General features: G+C 37.1%; 1 protein-coding gene across 4 annotated transcripts in view; it reads left to right on the top strand.

The window, feature by feature from the left end:
* Window positions 1–15297, top strand: part of Firrm (FIGNL1 interacting regulator of recombination and mitosis) — a 34677-nt gene that overhangs the window by 3973 nt on the left and 15407 nt on the right. The window contains exons 1-10 of one of the 4 annotated variants that reach the window (XM_058574470.1): window positions 73–114; window positions 1669–1773; window positions 2232–2372; window positions 3157–3322; window positions 4607–4691; window positions 6631–6769; window positions 11521–11601; window positions 13166–13230; window positions 14332–14480; window positions 15047–15176. In XM_058574470.1, the coding sequence (XP_058430453.1) occupies window positions 1690–1773; window positions 2232–2372; window positions 3157–3322; window positions 4607–4691; window positions 6631–6769; window positions 11521–11601; window positions 13166–13230; window positions 14332–14480; window positions 15047–15176 (1040 nt within the window). In that variant the 5' untranslated portion in view covers window positions 73–114; window positions 1669–1689. Of the gene's footprint in view, window positions 1–72; window positions 115–1668; window positions 1774–2231; window positions 2373–3156; window positions 3323–4606; window positions 4692–6630; window positions 6770–11520; window positions 11602–13165; window positions 13231–14331; window positions 14481–15046; window positions 15177–15297 lie in introns of those variants that run through there. The other 3 variants (XM_046430200.2, XM_046430201.2, XR_006848757.2) reach the window with 3 other exon arrangements.

Below are 15297 nucleotides of genomic sequence, written 5' to 3'. Positions count from 1 at the left end.
AAGCTTGTTAAAATCTAGCCTCAGACTAGCTATGGTAGCATGTACCTGTAATTCCAGTGACTCAGAAGCCTGAAGCAGGAGGATTGCAAGTTCAAAGCCAGCCTCAGCTACGTGGTGAGATATTTTCTCAAAATAAAAAGGACTGGGGATGTGGCTCAGTGGTTAAGTGCCCCTGGGATCAATCCCCAGTACGAAAAACTAAATAAATAAAAATAAAATCTAGTCTCAGTTTGGGCAAACATACTTGAAGTACAAATAAGTAGTAAAAATATCTCATGTGAAAATGTGATGACATTGGTGTAAACTTGAGGTGATTAAAACTATTTTCAGATCCTTTACTGATTGATAGATCTTTTGCTAATTGAATTCAAATTATTGTGGTTAACTTTAAAAACTCTTGTGTTTTAAAGCTATTAATGAAAATTTGGAATGGGTGATGGAAATTTGCTAAACCTCTTTATCATCTTTGTAGTATTTATTGATAATTGTTAAATGTCAGTGTTTGGCAAAATGGAAACCAAAGTTTATTAAAGAAGTCTTGGGAGGAAAACTGAAATTAAAAAAAAAACTAAAATCAAGTAATTATGAAAAAACATTAAGCTCACAGATTATATTACTACTTTGTAGCTGTAGATGTTCTCTGAAAAAATATAGCCATACTTTTTTTTCTCAAAGTGGAAGGAACTAAAGGTGCTTTGGTGCTGATTGTAACTGATTTATTTATGATTGCTTGGCCTTTATTGGAGTGGATTTTTAAGTTTGGCTTTTAAACAGACAATCAGCAGAATTCCTTTTACTCATAGTCACTGGATTATTTTCTGTCTGAAAAGCTTTTAGAATTTGTTACTGACCGCCAAAAAAAGTTCCTGCTGTTACATAGGTGAAAACAGGAATCTGAGTTCATCGACCTGCAGGAAACGATGTCCTCTGTAGCTTTATTGCCTTGTTGACTGAGTTGTTCTTACAGGATTTAGGCTGTTTAAAGAGTTTAGAAAAATCTGATTATTAAGATATTGGGGGTAGTTAAGCTAGTTACGAGGTTACATATGCTACCTCTCATGTAGGAAGGGGATCTTGAATTGGTCAAAAGGCAGAGTGTTCAAATATTAGTGAATGATGTCTGGGTGATGCAGTGTAAATCCATTCCCACACCAGAGTGTGTCCTTGTAAGATGCCAAGTGGAGGGTGCTTCAAGGCAGTCGTTTTCTAAGTGTATGGAGTAGTGCTTCTGTTTCTTGCATGCCCCAAATAAACCTCAAGTGATTTTTTGTTGTTTGTAGACTCAAACGAAAGAAACAGAAAGTAATTATTTTTTGTGGGGGGCTTTTTTAAGGGATTATGTTGTAGAATTACTTTTTAAGATGGACACAATATCTTTATTTATTTTATTTCTTTTTATGTGTGTGCTGAGGATCAAACCCAGTGCCTCACATACATGAGGCAAGCACTCTACCACTGAGCTATAACCCCAGCCCCTATAGAATTACTTTTTACATGTATTTTTTATTTAATTAGGTGTATTTTATTAAGCTGGACCATACCCTGTTGATGTTGCTAATGCAAAATTAAATCATCCTATGGTTTTTTTTTTTTTTTTCTTTAAAGGTATGTCTTTTCCTATAGAATTTTGTTTCTTCTATTCTTTTATAACCTAATTTGCTTTTACAGACTGTAAAGGTATTTGATGACATGATGTATGAATTAACCTGTCAAGCCAGAGGACTGTCAAGCCAAAATTTAGAAATCCAGAACACTTTAAGGAATATTTTACAGGTAAGTCAAATGTATTAGAAAGGGAGAGAGAGGGAGTTTAGGGAGAGTGAAAATTTTTATGCTTATGTTGATTAGCCATATAGTCTTTGTTTAATGGCCTAATGCTGGATTTAAGTTTATGAACTTAAAGATAGGAATACTGAATTCTCGATTTTTTTATACAGCTTATGTTGAGTAAATATTTGCATTCTTACAAGGAGACATATCGAGATACCTGAAGTTTTGAGGCGAGTGTGGAATACTTGCTGTGTATTTTGAAGTGTGGATTAGGTTTCTAAGTGTCTGGCCAGTTGTTCCAGTGTTATTGTTCTGGGGTAGATTGAAGTTCTGTGAGAAGAGGAACAGAGTGTGTTTTATCTGTTCACTGTTTTATCCCTAACATTCAGCATATTGTCTGATACCTTTTTATTGCACACAAAAATATACACTTAGGATAAATCTTCTTTTCTTATTTCCAGACAATGGTGCAGGTCTTAGGAGCTCTTACAGGATGTGTTCAGCATGTCTGTGCCACACAGGAATCCGTCATCCTAGAAAGTATACATAGTCTCCCCTCTTCAGTCCTTCATGTAATCAAAAGTACTTTTGTACATTGTAAGGTGAGTAATGGTCTGTGTATACTTTAAGTAGCCTAGAATCAATGGGCAAAGAGGCTGAGTAAAACAGTGTTTATACATAAGGTTTTGCATTTTAGCCAAGGTTATTAGGATAGACTTTTCCTTAGAAAAAAGAGTATGTGTGCAAATGTTTCAAAGTAAATGGATAGAAGGAAGACATAAAAAACGGTCTTTTGAGGGTTCATTGTTGGTGTTCATTTTATGTATTTTTTTTTCTCTATAAAGAAAGAAATGATCAGGAGTTATACTGAGTGACAGGGATTCTGAAATTGCCTGACATACAGCATCTGTGGGTCAGTGATGAATCGCTTTAATGAACTTCCTATTAGAAAGGGAGTTGACCCTTATTTGGTCCATTTCAACATTCCAGGGGCAGCTTTAAGGCACAAAAGCTGGCCACGAATTTGTAAAGCACAGGCAGTTTTTATATTGCTGTTTGTTGGGTAAATGAAAATTGCTAGCTCATTGATACTTCTCTTTGGTGGTCACTTGCTAAAATGTCATGCACTTGACCTAATGTTGTCTTCAAATGTTATTAGTTCTAGAGTTGCCAGATCATGAAAATCACAAATCATCTTACACATTGTTACAGCTGTCTAAGCACATGTAAAATGGGTGATCACTGATATATTTGTTTTATGGATGTGTGATAAGTTAAAAGCATTGCATTACATTTCTGATCTCTGATAGTATATGTTAAAGTAAATTGGATCTTAAGCTTTTTATGATTTGATTTTTCTCTCATTTTTTTTATCTTTGGAATCAGAATAGTGAAGCTGTATATTCTGGGTGTTTACACCTTGTTTCAGACCTTCTCCAGGCTCTTTTCAAGGAGGCCTATTCTCTTCAGAAGCAGTTGATGGAATTGCTGGACATGGTTTGCATGGACCCTTCAGTAGATGAGAATGATGATATTTTGAATATGGTAATAGGTAAGTGAAGAAAAGTTACTCTATAGTGGATGATGTGAAATAACAGAAATGCATGTGTCAGTTAAAATATTAGACCCAACATTGTTTCTAGTGATTTCAGGATCTTTTACTCATTATGCATAAAAAATAATTGAATTCTTGCTGGATAAAGTTTTAATCGTACAAATTTTGAAATTTGCAAAATGTATTTTTACATTCCTTCCCAGTAGATATAAAAGTACATGTACCAAGTAATACCTGTTTCATATGTGATACACTCCATGCTATTTAATTTTTAAATAACTGCTGATTGTAACATACTTCAGTGATTTCATCCTTCACTAATGGATTATGACCCAGAGTTTGAAAAACAATAATCTTATGTATAGGGTAAAGATTATTTTCAAAATTTGTGTAAAAAAGATTATTTTTATAACTTGTTTTGTGTAGGGTACTAAGTTCTTTTGCTCTGTAACAAACCACCCCAAAAATCTGTTGGCTTAAAATAGCCACAGTTTGAATCATTCACAAGTCTGTGAGTCTGCAGTACAGGTGGGGATCAGCTGAGATAACCTTTTCTGCCCCAGGTATCGTAACTGGCTCACTGATATATTTGTAGTCAGTAATTTCATGCACATCTGGCTATTGACAGAGGCAGAAGCACTGAGAAAGTCCTGTGTGGCACTTCATTCTAGGGACTAACACAGGCTCAGTCACCTTATGATGGACTTAAGAGTTCCAGGATTAGCAAGAGAGGGCGATTCCTGGTGTGCAATTACTTTGCAAATTTCTACTTGTCTCAATTTTATTATTGTCTCCTTTGCTAAATCAAGTCAAGGGACAATGTTTAGTGTGACTGTGGAAGAGTATGGATATTGTAAGCTGTGGTGGCCAGTTTTATAAAATTATCTGCCATAGGCAGATAGAAACCTTACACGAATACCAGTATATTAGCTTTAATTCTTCCTTGTTAGATTTTCTTTTCTTAGTTTGTCAATTTGGTTTAGAATCGTGTCTATAGAATATTTCAGTTATAATAGGGCACAGCTTTTCTTCTGGATGTTTTTGGTTTTAAGTGATAGGTTAAGTTGAAACTTAAAAAATTAATTTTCCATAGTTTGTAAAAACTAAGTCAAAAGGGTGGCACTTATTTTGAATGATTATTTTGATACAGTTACTTTGAAACTGCATTGCCTATTTTAATTCAATCAAATATTGAAATGTTTAGTTGATACTTTTAAATGTAGGAGAAACACCCTAAATGACATTTTAATATCCTAAGGGCTCTGTTATCTTTCTTTGTAGTTATTCATACACTATTGGATATCTGCTCTGTTATTTCCAGTATGGACCAAGCATTCCATGCCAATACTTGGAAGTTTATAATTAAGTAAGTTTGTTAGTTTTTATAAATATTTCATTTACCTCAAATCCTAATTATTCATGGTTTCTTAGATTGCATTTTGAACAATTTTGTGTGGTGTGTATATTGTTCACTGGCCATGCTATCTGGCAATGAAGATATCCTATATGTAGCTTCCGTACCAATTTGGACTTATTCATGCTGCCATCTCTAACATGGAAAAATGAGTCACCTAGCAGTGGACTTGAATCAGACTATAACTACTTGGTTGTAGGTATTATTGTTAAACCACTGTCAAGTATTTATAAACTTGGGCAAATTAGTAACTAATTATAACTGTCTGCAATCCCTTCATTATGCACGTTTGGGTTGTTCCAACTTATTTCCATTTATAAAGTAATATTGACTTCCTGAAACTGGAGTGCTGGGAAGAGTTTCTCAGGGAGAATGCCTATGACATTCATCAGGTTCGTAGGAGTGAGGGAAGACATGGTCACAATGTCAGCATCATTGAAACCTCTATTAGACATGTGCATAAAAGGTGAAAGGTTGGGGTCATTCTTTGTGGTCTTAGGTGCTTTTCTTTATCATTAAGGCATTAAGTTGCCAATAAGAAATAGTGTATTAGTTGAGAATGTCACCTGGGAGCCATACTGCATGTCCTTGAGTTCATTCTGAAACCACTTTTTCTTCCTGAGACCTTGGGCATGTGGTTAATTTGCCCTTCTGAGAATGAATGTAACGATTGTGGCACTTTCTTGATAGGATTATAGTGAGTGTTGAGTTCATCACTTAAAATGCTGAGACTGTGCCCAACAAGTTAGCCACATCGCCACCAGCATCGTTGTCGTCATGTCTGTGCCACTCTTGCCCCCTTCCAGTTCACTTTTTACTCAGCGTTTAGAGTGATCTTTTAAAAAAGTAAATCAAGTCATGTCACTCTACTGTTTACTTCTCTCCCATTGTACAAAGTAACACCTAATTCTCCCTGGACTCTTCCTTCTTCACAGACTGCTGTCTCCCTGCTCCTCATTCCTCAAACATACCCTCTAGGCCCAGGCTTTCACAGCTTTTCCCTCTGCCTAGAGTGCTCCCCTCTCCCACTCTGCACCTTGATGACTCCAGCTTTCTTTCAGTTTTATGCTTAAGTATCATCTTTATGATCACATTCTTTGATAGCCTTAAGAATACGATTAGATTTTTCTTTTTTCTTTTTTAATATATTTATTTTTTAGGTGTAGATGGAGACGACACAATGCCTTTATTTTTATGTGGTGCTGAGAATTGAACCCAGGTCCCGCCCGTGCTAGGCGAGCGCTCTACTGCTGAGCCACAATCCCAGCCCAAGATTAGCTTTTTCTGTTGTAGCGCTTTTGGCTTTTCTGTCTCAGCATTTATCACAACCATAATTAAATATATTTACAATTATTTAATATTCTTATGCTAGACCACAAGTCACAAGTTCTATACACACAGGGCAGAGATGGTATCTATTTGATCTACTTTTTGGGGGGTGGGGGGGGTATCAGGGATTGAACTGAGGGTCACTTGACCACTGAGCCACATCCCCAGCCCTGTTTTGTATTTTATTTAGAGACAGGATCTCACTGAGTTGTGTAGAGCCTTACTGTTGTTGAGGCTGGCTTTGAACTCTTGATCCTCCTGCCTCATGAGCTGGTGGGATTACAGGCAGGTGTGCACCACTACGCCCAGCTTGATTTACTTTTTTATCCCTAGGGCATAGAAGAGTGCCTCACACATAGTAAGAGCTCATTTAATATTTTATACAAAGAGAAAAAACAAGCAACTGCTTCAGATGTAAAGTTAGCACATCTTGGGTATACTCTTCTAATACACATTATGCATTATGGTTTTTAAAAGTGTTGTATAAAGCAGATATTTTTATGGCCCTAAGTTACTTGCTATATTACTTGTGATTGTATTCTTTTCATTTTATTCATTTTAGGCAGAGCCTTAAACACCAGTCAGCTTTGAAGAGCCGGTTGAAACACAAGGATGTCATTACTAGCTTGTGTGAAGACATTCTTTCCTCCTTCCACTCCTGTCTGCAGTTAGCTGAGCAGATGACTCAGTCAAATGTGCAGGTACAATCTAACAGCACTTTAAGCAGTACTGTTCTGTCCCTTGGCAGATACTAAGTCTCATTTGGACAAATGGATCATTCTAAAAAGGTTTTGATTTACTCCTTCTTTTGGTCTGTGGGGTTATTCACAACTGTAGTTACTTCCCACTCAGAACACTGCCTGGCATCCTGACTGCCCTTGTCTCTGGAGTCCACCTTACCCTGTTGTCCACACTGCACTAACTGGTTGGTCAAGGTCTTTGCCTCAGATTTCTTTCATTGTTTTCCACCCTAGAACAAGTTCGAATTCTGTGTTTATTTAGAGTAAATTATAATCCTAATTCTGATTTACTTAAGAACTTTTTCACATAGCCACAATCTTTCTGTGTTTCCTTCACCAATGCATGCAACCATTAGTGGTGTGTATGTGTATCAGTCTTTTAAAACTTGTATAAACTTATGTTTAGTTTCATTTCAAGAAGTTATGGCATTAAATTGACATACCATTTAGGAAATAGATGAGTTCTAAACATCTGTAATACAGTTGTTGGAATTATAGTTTGAGTGGTCTCAGTCCTTAGATGGCCGACTCCATGCTCTGGGCCCCAGGTGAGGCAGCACATTATGGGGGAGGTCCAGCAGAGGACAGCTACTCTGCTCTTGGTGGGATCAGGAAGCAGAGAAAGAGAGGAGGGAGGAGAGGGGCTGCAGGGAAGATGCACCCTTCTGGGGCCTGTCCCCATGTACCACATCCTCTCGCCTTGCCCCGCCTCTTGTAGTTACCCACCCAGTCAGTCTCTTCAGGCCAGGGTGGACCGATGGGGTCCCAGCTCCTAGTCTAGACATTGCTCTACACATTGCTGCATGGACACAAGGACTTTTGGAGGATGTCTTATCCAAACCATGACAATAAATATTTCCTCCTAAAATATCAACACCCCTCTTTGTGGACCTGCAGGCTCATACAGGGACTTCCTTTGTGTTGTGTTCTTCCCTGCCAAGCAGCTGTGGGGGTGGAGGTGCCAGATTCCTCTAAAGTCCCCAAACTGGTAGCATCTTCTGGAACAGGGATGATCTTGAAGGACAAATCCTACCTCGAGAGAGTTCTGAAGGTGTTAAGGCAGTAAGGAATGGCTCAGGAAGGAGCTGACCTTTTTCTTCTCTTTTTCTCGTGTCTGTCCTCCCTTTAGAGTCCTTCTCCCCCCCCCCCCTTTTTTTTATTCCCACTTCCTTCCTTTGCCCTTCATTGTTCCCCTCACCTTGTTGAAAGGAGGAATTATTTGGTTGGGCATCCTGTACGTTGCAGGGAGGCTGTCCCCTTCTCCACCTTCGTCTCCTACACCCTGTATGTCTTCAACCCCCAACCACCCCCTTTCAATTTTCTTCTTACTTTTATTGACACTGCAGACTCCACAGCTGGTGTTTGGAGAATAAAATTAGCAAAGATTCTTGGACAGGAGTGAGTTGAGGAAAAACCAAGCCCCTGCGTAGTTTACAGTGGCAAGAGAAGAGACCAATGCAGGTGCTATTTGAATGTACGTAAAATGTTTGTCTTACGTATGAAAATCATAAACTAAATTGCAGATGTGGGGCTGATAAATGTGGCCAGCTCCACACTGTCCATTAGCTGAAACAGAGCTCTGATATGGACCCAGCTCTTTACTATTAACTCTGTATTCTGAGCAGCAGTGCCCTCTGTCGTTAACTATTCATATTTATGGAATCAAAAGTTTTCAAGTAATTTTCACTTATATCTGTTTAGACTACCAAACAAAAACTAGGTTAAACTGGGAAATTCATAAATAGTAGAAATTTATTTCTCATAGTTGTGGAGTCTAGGTATCTATAGTTGTGGAGTCTAGGTATCCAGGATCATATTCATGTATGGTGAGGGCTGCTCTCTGCTTCAAAGGTCCTGCTTCTTGCTTCCTCCTTGTGGGGTAAAAGGCAGCTAGCTCCCTTCCTCTTTATTATAAGGGCCCAGATCTCGCTGGTGAGAGGAGAGCCCTCTTGACTTGTTCTTTCCCCATGGACGCCATCTCTGTGTCTATCCCATTGTATATTAGCTTCCAACAAGGGAATTTGCATGGGAGAGGGCACTAACATTTAGACCACAGCACCTTGCTTTCAAAATGTCAAAATAAACCCATTAGATTTAATAATAGTCTGGCATACTAACACGCTCCTAAATTTGCTGGGGCTCTTATAACAAATGACCACGACTGAATGGCATTTTTAAAAACAGAAATGTATTCTTTCACAGTACTAGAGGCAAGAAATCCACGATGTGGCAGCAGGGCCAGGTTCTCTCAAAGGCTGTAGGGGACAACCTGTCCACCCTTCTCTGGTTTCTGTGTTACTGGCAGCCCTTGGCATTCCTCAGCTTGTGGCTGTAGAACTCCAGCCTCTGCCTCCATTGCCATGATGTCTCTCCCTGTGTCTCACATCTCTCCACGAGGACACCTGGCGCACTGGATTAAGCACACACCTTACTCCAGCATGACCTTGTCTTGGCTGATTACGTCTGCAATGACTGTATTTCCAAATATAGTCTGAGGTGTTAGGGGTTAGGACTTCAACAGTTCAGCCCATGATAGCCCCAAATCCATATGGTACTTATTATTTATTCTCTATTTTCTTGGATTTAATTTCCAAAAGAAAATATTGAATTAGACTTCTCAGTAGACAGTGTTTTAGCCACAGTAATTGTTTTTCTTTTTTTGGTACCGTGTAGTATTGAACCCAGGAGCACTTAACCACTGAGCCACATCCTCAGCCCTTTTTGTATTTTATCTAGAGATGGGATTGCTGAGTTGCTGAGGCTGGCTCTGAACTTGCAGTCCTCCTCTCTCAGCCCCCCAAGCCATTGGGATTACAGGGGTGTATCACTGCATCTGGCCAGAAATTTATTTGAAAGGCCCTTACATATAATTTAGTTTCCATTGTGATTTCAACATTTGTTCATATAATGATTTGAGAAATTTGTATTATTCAGAAAATAAGCACATACTTTTATATCTGATGCCTGTACTTAGATTTATTGTCTGCTACATTTGGACTTCATCAGTATTTTATTTAAAGAAAGGAAGAATGGGTACACATTTTAAAACACTGAAAATGATCTTCCTTGCTTATATTTCCTGTCCCTTCTTTGTTGGCATTGGGATGCAAACTTTGTTTTAAACAGTTGAGTAAATCAAGTTGGGACTACTAATGCATATGTGTTATTCACTTGCTTTTAAAAACATCAAAGTAATAGCTCTTTAAATAGTAGTATGGTATTTAGTAATGAAATAATAACTAGGATGTCAACCAAAGCTTGTACAATTTCTCTGTGAGAGAGAAAAATTTAAAGTAGACAAACTGATAATAAGTTGCCTTATCATTCAGTTGTCGGTTTTATAAAGTAATTCCAGAGTGCTTATTGTGTGCCAAGAAATGTAGTAGGTACTAAGTTAGTCACATCCTCTACCCTAAATAACTTAAGAGTCTAGCTTGCAAGATGAACAGATAATTCTAAGTGCTTCTAGGACAGAGTGATCTTAGTTGGCTCATGGAAGTAGAGTATAAGGTAGGGACCCAATCATGAAGTCATGGAAGGTTTCTTAGGGGGATATGACATCTAGGCTGAAAAAAATTCATTTTACGGTCAGTGTAGATTTATTTTTAATCACTCAGCTTTTATACTTACATAGCACTTTTGAGATTCATGTGCATAATTGAGCAAAAAAAAAAAGGTGAATTTTCATCTACTCTATTTCTGCTGAGGAAAACTTTTCAGTTAGTTTTGGTAAAGTTCAAAATGAAGGATCCTATTCAATTAATGGATCATGTGATTCCAATTTTATTGGGTTTAACTAAGGATTTGCTATTGTTGAAAAAAATCATACTCAACATTAACATTAAGATAAGTTATTTTCATATAAAATAATTCTCAACATTGAAGATAATGTATCTATTTGATTTCATTTTGTGGCACTAATTTAAAGCTCTTCATCAATCTTAGAGTTTTCTGTAGACAATATATTTACCCTATTGTTTTTAATAACTGTATGGTATTATAGTTTATGAATGTACCACAAATATCTTTAGCCTTTTGCCAACATTTGGTTCACTTCAGTTTTCACAGTATCAAGAACTTTGATTTCATAGCAGTACTGGTATTTCTATGAGATAGGTCCAGAAAGGATATTTTAACACTTCCACTCTTAATAAAAATGAACAGAGTGTTGTGTTCATGCTTCCACCAGTGGTAAAAGAAAGTGCTTGTCAACCTCTTTCCTCTTTGGCTTTTTAATCAAATAGCCCTCTGTCCTTCCCCCTCTCACATGATAATGGGGATTGGGTGGTCATTTTGGTTTTTTCAGTATTAGTTATTGATTGGTTGTTTTTTCTTTTCTCAGAACTACCTTTTCGTGTCTTTTATATATTAGTGACCTTTTTCTTTTGACTATTAACTTGATTCCTGTATAGCAATGAATAATAAATTATTTAAATTTCTTTCCCTTTAAAATCAACAAGAAAGATTGCCTCTTTGCTATTAGGCTACTAATAGAATCATGTAGAATTTTATTTTCTTAAATACATCTCTTGTCATTTAGTGTGTGTTTATATGCTCCTGCCAAAATATTAGAGAATAATAATGTTTTCTTGGGAAATTTTTATACTCTATATTTATTAAGAGGTGTTTTTAGAAAATACCTCATTTGTAAGTTTAACTAATTACATATTTGTATTTTTATTATAACTCCTTATGTCCTTTTTCTGGAACAGGATAATACTGACTACAGATTATTCCAGAAAACACTTAAATTATGTCGTTTCTTTGCCAACTCCCTTTTGCATTACACTAAGGTAAAGGCTCTTTTCTTTATAATGCATAAATGTAAAATCTACACTAAATTATAAATTGTCCTGTTATTACTATTCCTACCAAAATTAATCTTTTGAAGTTATTTTATCAAGTATATTTTGAATGGTTGTTAATGGTTTTGTGTTATTAGTTGTTAAATATTGAATATCTATTGTATTATTTAACTTGTTCCCATCGTCATTGTTATGTGTGTGTAATTGGGGGGATTGAACCCAGGGGTGCTCTACTACTGGACTATATCCCTAGCCCTTCTTATTTTTTATTTTAGACATGGTCTCACTAAGTTGCTTAGGACCTCACTAAGTTGCTGAGGCTGGCCTCAGACTTGCCATCCTCCTGCCTCAGCCTCCTAAATAGCTGGGATTATAGCCATGCACCCTCATGCACTATCATTTTTATTTTTATTCACATCTGAAAAAAATATTTTCATAAGCATAAATTGATTTTTCAGAAAATAATTCAATTTACCTTTAAATACCATTAAAAATTATTTCTACACATTTCTAAATTAGTTTGTTAAAGTTTAAATGTCCAGACTTTGAAACTGTAGTAACTGTAAGAGTGGAAGTCATGGGAACGGCAGTGACACCTGAGTTGGCGGAGTGGACTGAGTATGTTGCCTAGCACACTGGCCACGCCCAGCACACTGGCCCTAGTGTGTTGTTTTCTGCTTGTGTATGGACTCTGTTGGTCCTCTGGCATTCACCTCTCAGTAGTCATCTGCCTCTTACGCTGGGCTCCTGCAGCTTGCGGGGTCTTACTCCAGGGTCCAGGGGCAGAGGTACACTTGGGAAGTGCACCAGTGGCACTTGAGGGGCAGTCACCCATCTAAGATTCGCTTGGTGAATAGAAGGTAAAATTTTCTGTAATTATGCCCTGTCTTACATTTTTATTTCCATATAACAGTTTCTTTTTTATATACCAGGGATTGGACCCAGGGATGCTTAATCCCTGAGCCACATCCCTAGCCCTTTATTTTTATTTTTTGAGACAGGATTTCACTAAATTGCTTAGGACTTTGCTAAGTTTCTGAGGCTGGCTTTAAACTTTGCGATCCTCCTGCCTCAGCTTTCTGAGCCACTGGCATTATAGGCACACACCACGTCTGTCTGTCTACACTGTTAGTTTCTAAGAGATAGTCATAATGGATAGAGGAATCACACTTGGATTGAATCCCAGTCTTATTTAGCTACGTGATGAAGTTATTGATATCTGAGCTTCAATCTTCTATTTTGTAAAATGAGGATAATAATATATAGTAAGTTTTTTGATAAGACTGAAAGTACTGTATGTAACATCATTTGGTACTATTGTGGTTCCATAGTAGGTGCTCAGTAAGTGATAGCTGCTAGCTGTAGTTAGGATGGTACTTGTAATGGTAAAGAATTTTATGTACCTGCTCAGCCTCATCTTTCTTTTTATGATCATGTACATTTTTTTTAATGTGGCATATCTAGGATTTTATTTTATTTGCATGCTTTTGGGACAAGATATGTATTAGAAAGTCATATTGCTTACAAAGATTGAAAAATTATTTTATTTCAGGAATTTCTTCCTTTCCTTTCTGATTCTTGTGGCACATTGCATCAGCTTTATCTTCAGTTACACAGGTAAAAAAAAAAAAAATAAGTAGAGAGGGAATCTTGTGAAGGGTGGATTCCATGTGAGTTTACTTACGTGATACACAAGTAATAAATAATTGATGTGGTGGTAATAATGAAGGCAAAAAAAATTTTTATTTGATAGATTTAGAAATTTTATTTATTTGAAATTAAAATTGATTTTGTGGGTTTATTTGCAGATTAAACATAGAAGAAAGGAACTGCAAACTTAAAATTAAGTTAGTAGAACTTCCTGACTGAACACAGAAAAGGGCAGAATAGCACACAGTTACATTTGTGATAACATAAATTAAACTCACATACATGTAAGTTTAGTCCCAAAAGAGAGGGGAGAGAGGATGATATAAAAATATATAGCTCAAGATATAATGGCTAAATGTTTTCAAGTTCATTTTTATTTTTTGTGTATCATAATCACAGAAAGTGACTATTTTCTGGAGTTTTATTGTCTCTGGGTGCTAGCTTAAAAGTTAGCTTTCAAAGTTTAGCTTCTATCTGGCACACCCATTATTTTGTGGTATATGGGATTGAATCCAGGCCCTCACACACACTAGCAGGTACTCTACCACTGAGCTGCATCCCCAAAACAACTTTTAATAGACATAAAATGAAGCCAGAATTTGTCAGGAGTATCTTTTTAATACACACACACACACACACAGTGTTCCACTTGTTGATTTAGTGTTTGTATTTTACTTACCCTGTTTTTGTCAAATGGTATTAAAATGCATCAAAACAATACTAAAGGCCTGGGAATGTAGCTTAATGGTAGAGCACTTGCCTAGCATGCACAAAGCCATGGGTTTGACCCTTAGCACAGCAAACAAACACACAAACAAAAATGAAAACAAAAAAAGACACTTATAAGGATTTCTCCAAGATTGTGAACTTTTTAATTTTATAGAATTATGTAACATTTAGTTCAGAGGTCTTCATACATTCTACTATCAATTCAGTACTTCAAGTATATTGCTGCTTTATAGAAACAGATGTAAAATATGCATTTTTTTACTGCTGGAACCTTAGTTTGTAGAACTTACTTTTGTCTGAATTGAGAAGGTAGCTGCTAATGAGCTGTGTTCTTTCCAGCAAGTTCCCTCCAAGCCTGTATGCAGCCAGCATCTCCAAAGCACAGCAGGAAGAAATAGCTGGGGCTTTCCTGGTGACCTTGGATACACTGGTGAGTCAGCTGCTCACGGTCCAGCCTTTCGCACAAGCAGTTTTGGACAATAAATCAGGTAAGCTACAAAGCAGATTTAATGTTAAGTCATCTCCTGTTAATTATGACATATTAGATATGGGTATTTCCCCTCATGTAGTCCCTCTTTCATAGAATTCAAAAATTATTTATTTAAAATTCCCTCTACTGGGGGTGCTGGGGTTGTGGCTCAGAGGTAGAGTGTTCACCTAGCACATGTGAGGTGCTGGGTTCAATCCTCGGCACCACATAAAAAATAAATAAATAAAATAAAGATATTGTGTCCAATTACAACTTAAAAAAAAAATTTAAAAAAACAATTCCCTCTGCTGGGGCTGGGACTGTAGCTCAATGGTAAAACGCTTGCCTCGCATGTGTGAGGCACTGGATTACATCCTCAGCACTACATAAAAATAAAAAAGATATTGTGTGTCCATCTACAACTAAAAAAAAATTCCCTCTACTTTTATTGAACATTTCTCATTTAAAAATATCATGCTTCTAATTTCTTTATGTAACACAATCAAATTTCTGCTGAAAATATTTTGGGCATGCTGTTAGCAATTTGTTGGATCTTAATGTGTAACTTGGTTCCACACCTGGAAGACTTGCCCTGTGAGCTCCAGCTCCCACAGTGCCTACTCCTGGTGGTTGTCATGGAGAAGCTGCCCTCTCAGCCTGAAGACGTGCAGGCCCTGTGGTGCACCGAAGGCCAGGTCCCAGAAGCTGCAGCCAGGTAGCAAATGTGTTGTTCCTGTCCAGTCCTGTCTATTACTCTTAGTTTAGAATACCTTATTGTATGGAATGGTCTTAAAATTAAATATTTTCTATGTCAGATATTCTAGTTAATAGTCACT

Source organism: Marmota monax, unplaced genomic scaffold (assembly GCF_021218885.2).
Source record: "Marmota monax isolate L192 unplaced genomic scaffold, Marmota_monax_Labrador192_F-V1.1 WCK01_AAM20220418_F8-fsc00055, whole genome shotgun sequence".
NCBI lineage: Eukaryota > Metazoa > Chordata > Mammalia > Rodentia > Sciuridae > Marmota > Marmota monax.
The sequence above is the reverse complement of the archived record's forward strand: the minus strand, read 5'-3'. Positions and strand labels throughout refer to the sequence as shown.